At 41.4% G+C, this 3,541-nt stretch overlaps 1 protein-coding gene across 4 annotated transcripts in view; it reads left to right on the plus strand.

The window, feature by feature from the left end:
- Window positions 1–640: 640 nt before the first annotated feature.
- The window catches only part of dmxl2 (Dmx-like 2), a 46,632-nt gene continuing 43,731 nt past the window's right edge, over window positions 641–3,541 (plus strand). For 2 of the 4 annotated variants that reach the window (XM_048262406.1, XM_048262407.1), the window contains exon 1: window positions 641–1,299. In XM_048262406.1, the coding sequence (XP_048118363.1) occupies window positions 1,213–1,299 (87 nt within the window). In that variant the 5' untranslated portion in view covers window positions 641–1,212. The remainder of the gene's footprint in view (window positions 1,300–3,541) is intronic. The other 2 variants (XM_048262408.1, XM_048262409.1) reach the window with 1 other exon arrangement.

Raw genomic sequence — 3,541 nt, forward strand, 5'->3', positions numbered from 1 at the left:
TGTCACAGTCTTAGTAATGCCTTGCCTTCTAATAGTCATCACCACTGTTTGTTATGATTCATTTCCTTATCTCATTTCCTCACATGATTAGGGTCATTAGGTCTACTGTTCACTTAATGTTATGACTTATGTTATTGTCATGCATTTTGTGTCCTGCATTTCAGGCAAGAAAGTTACCATAGCATCAAAAAATAGAAATAGTCTGGAAATAATACCAGCCTATATGACGTCTGAAATTGTGTGTGTGAGGGTGGTCAATCACCAAATAAGCCTAGGCTTAATAGCCTAATTCATTTACGCCACCCATGTAGTAGCCTAACCTATAAAAACAATCACCATGGAACATGTCATATATTTTCAGCAGAATGCACCAAAATTATTTGTAAGGGGGGTGGGGATTCCCTATGCGTCTGGTTAAATATAACTGCTGAGGAATATGGCTGCAACTATCTTCAATAATTCAATAGGCTTGTGCATTGAGAGTAAAAATGAATCGTCGCATAAGTATAAAAGGTTTCTCACATTTCTCACACACAATAAAACAAAACTATTCTAGCCTAAAACCCTCTGCATTTCGATGATCAAGGAAGGCGTGTGTACTCGTCACTGTTCTGCGCGCTCCACAAACATAGATGGGTGTCATGCGCATAGATTTAGAAGCTCTAGAAATGATACAATCTAAATTAACATGTCATTTTCAATTAGTTTCCCTTATAGAAAGCTATAGCTATTAACATGTGGAATTCAATTACATTTTAATGGCCAGAACTGTGAAGGTGATATCTGGTATCAATGAGACTCCTGCGCAAGTTACCGTTGTGCTATCTATAATGCGCAGCTCTATGGTCTTGCAGTCGTGCCTAGGAAGTTCATGAACGCGCCTGCTAGCGCCGCTGCAGAGATCCTGTCATTCACCAAATGATATAATCCGGGCGTCCGTGTTGACACCGAGTAGGAAGGGATATTTAAAAGCTTTATGTGGCAGACTGCATCCTGTGCAGTTGAACGGGACGACATTTCGTTCGTGCCCATGACTGGAAAAGAAAGGACATAGTTGACTGTTACTGTTACAGGGGATAGCCAGAACAGACCGTCAGGCCGGAGACAGACGGATGGGATTCCCAGTTGCTAGCTAGATGGAGAAACAGAGAGGGTGGAAGAGTGTTCGTGTTGTAAATAATTAAATATCTTTATACTGGTGAAGAAGGTAAAATGCATCTACACCAGGTGCTAACCGGAGCTGTTAATCCCGGGGACAGTTGTTATTCGGTCGGAAGCGTCAATGACATCCCTTTCACGGTAGGTATTTTATGTTGATGTTCACCTGACATGGTTGGCTACTAAGCTAGCGAGCTAGCTATCTGCACAAATAGAGATAGATAGCCATCCTAGCTTGCTTATTCCATAAACGTCAAACGTACGGTAGATATGATAGCACTGTGATTAGATGTTTATCACAATGCCAATGGATCATCGTGGTATTGCTAACGTTAATTGCTGGTGGCATAATTATGTTAATCGTCATTCATTCATTCGTTCATTCAGAGTGACAGCTGAACGGTAGTGGATGTAATGTTAACGTTAGGATGGCTGGCTAGCCCTTTGGCGATAGTGGATGCTCAAGGTTACTGAGCATTTTTGGTTAGCTAAATATTTGTTTGCAAATCTATGTAGTGAAGTTGTTAAAATTATACACTGGAAGCAAGATGACCTTAAATGTGAATCAATATCTAGAGAATTGTCTGATCTTACATTCTTAGCAGGTCCTTCCACATAGGCTAGCTCCCAACATGAAGATGCTAATAATCGAACATCCATCCCCGAGACAAATTCTTTCGAATAGCATCGACTGCAAAAAAGAAACATACAGAGTTCGTCTGTAGCAAGGGCTCGAATGGGCAAACTGACATTTGGTGTCTGTGCGTTTTGTGGTTCATTTAAGTGGCTGTCATGACAGGCATCAGCTGTGCACAGTGACGTAGAGGTCTGTGTAGTGTGATGTATGCAGGTACAAATTCTTCTTTCATGTAGTAGGTATGGTAGGTCAATAGCATTGATCTGGCACTCAGTGTTCTTCGCAAGAGGTGGTGTAGGCTACAAGCTAAAAATGACCTCTGGCACTGGTTTGTTTTCCAGTGTTGGCAAATAGCACAAATAAGTTGACTATCACATCGTCCCTATTCAGCGTATTTTGGTTGCCTGTCACGACTAACGAAATCTCTGTTTGACTTTTCCTCCTATTTGATTACCAAAAGAAGAGCAATCAATTGTGTTTACAGTGATCTTTTTAGGAAGGAAGAAAAAGGAGTTATCTGGTATATTGAACTGAGTGAAACCTCAAACAAAAAAATATTTTTGGCTATAATACATCATCTCCAAACAATCAGGCATATTTTAGTCAATGCATTTTTTCAGCAAGCCCTGGCTTGTTGGCCAATCAAAACAAAAAGAAGGTGATGACCAGGACAGAATCAAGAAGATGGGTGGATGGTAGAGTGGAAAGGTTTTGTTGTCACGTCGCCATCACATCTCTTAATTAGCTGATCCTTCATAGTGTAGATTTTAAGTCTGTGTTCTAGACTTTGGTGGTTTCCAGTTTATACTCAGCACGATAATCTGGCTAACTAACAGGAATCGTGTGTTGTGGAATGCTCCTACAGCTGGTGAGGCTGTCTCAGTCTTGGCGCTCATATTAGTGGTGTTTGGGAGCATGCAGTCTGCTCCCACCTTATGTGATGCCATGCTGGGTTATGTCTGCATGATAACACTCGCCAGGCAACTTTTATAACAAATCATGAACTCAAATCCCAGTGTAGCCCAGGGATGACAGATTGCCATATCTGAAAATTTTTGTTGGGCATTGGGTAAAAGACAGATTATCATCGCACAGGAAAACAATGCAATTCTGTTTTTAGACTTATTCAGAGCATGTTAGAATAGAGACTCACACAGTGATTCTTCCTGTAGGCCTATACATGGGAAATTAATTACTAAGAATGGGTAATGTGCTACACTTGATTTCATGACAGCATTTCTAAGTCCTGCATTTAAATAGGTTTGTATGTGCCCTCTCAGTGAACCACACCTCCAATGTCTTCCATGTATAAGTGATTTCGCTATTCTAATGCTCCTGGTGTTCATGAATGATGATCAAGCACTCAAAGCTCTCAGAGACCTTCAGATAGATTGACTTTTTCGAGGAAGATTATGTTGGGGAAAGCAGCTTTAGCGTGCTAGGCTGCGTGAGCAAGGGCCACTGGTGCTGAATTTCCAGGCTTGAGCCACAGTCTGGAAACGGGAACTGAAAGACCCTGTAACCTCAAACAGCTGATGGAGACCACATGACTGTGAGAAAATCAGCACAAATAACTCAGTCCATTATAACAACACACCTCACTGAGGGAGGCTGCTCTTGTTTTGCTTATCTACAGACCACAGTTTAGTGTCCTACCCACAGCTGAGCTCATGCAAATTCCAGATGGACTTATCTCACCGCTTTATATAAATATGTGACTTGACTTGTATCCACACCGTCAGGCTG

Source organism: Alosa alosa, chromosome 14 (genome assembly GCF_017589495.1).
Source record: "Alosa alosa isolate M-15738 ecotype Scorff River chromosome 14, AALO_Geno_1.1, whole genome shotgun sequence".
NCBI lineage: Eukaryota > Metazoa > Chordata > Actinopteri > Clupeiformes > Clupeidae > Alosa > Alosa alosa.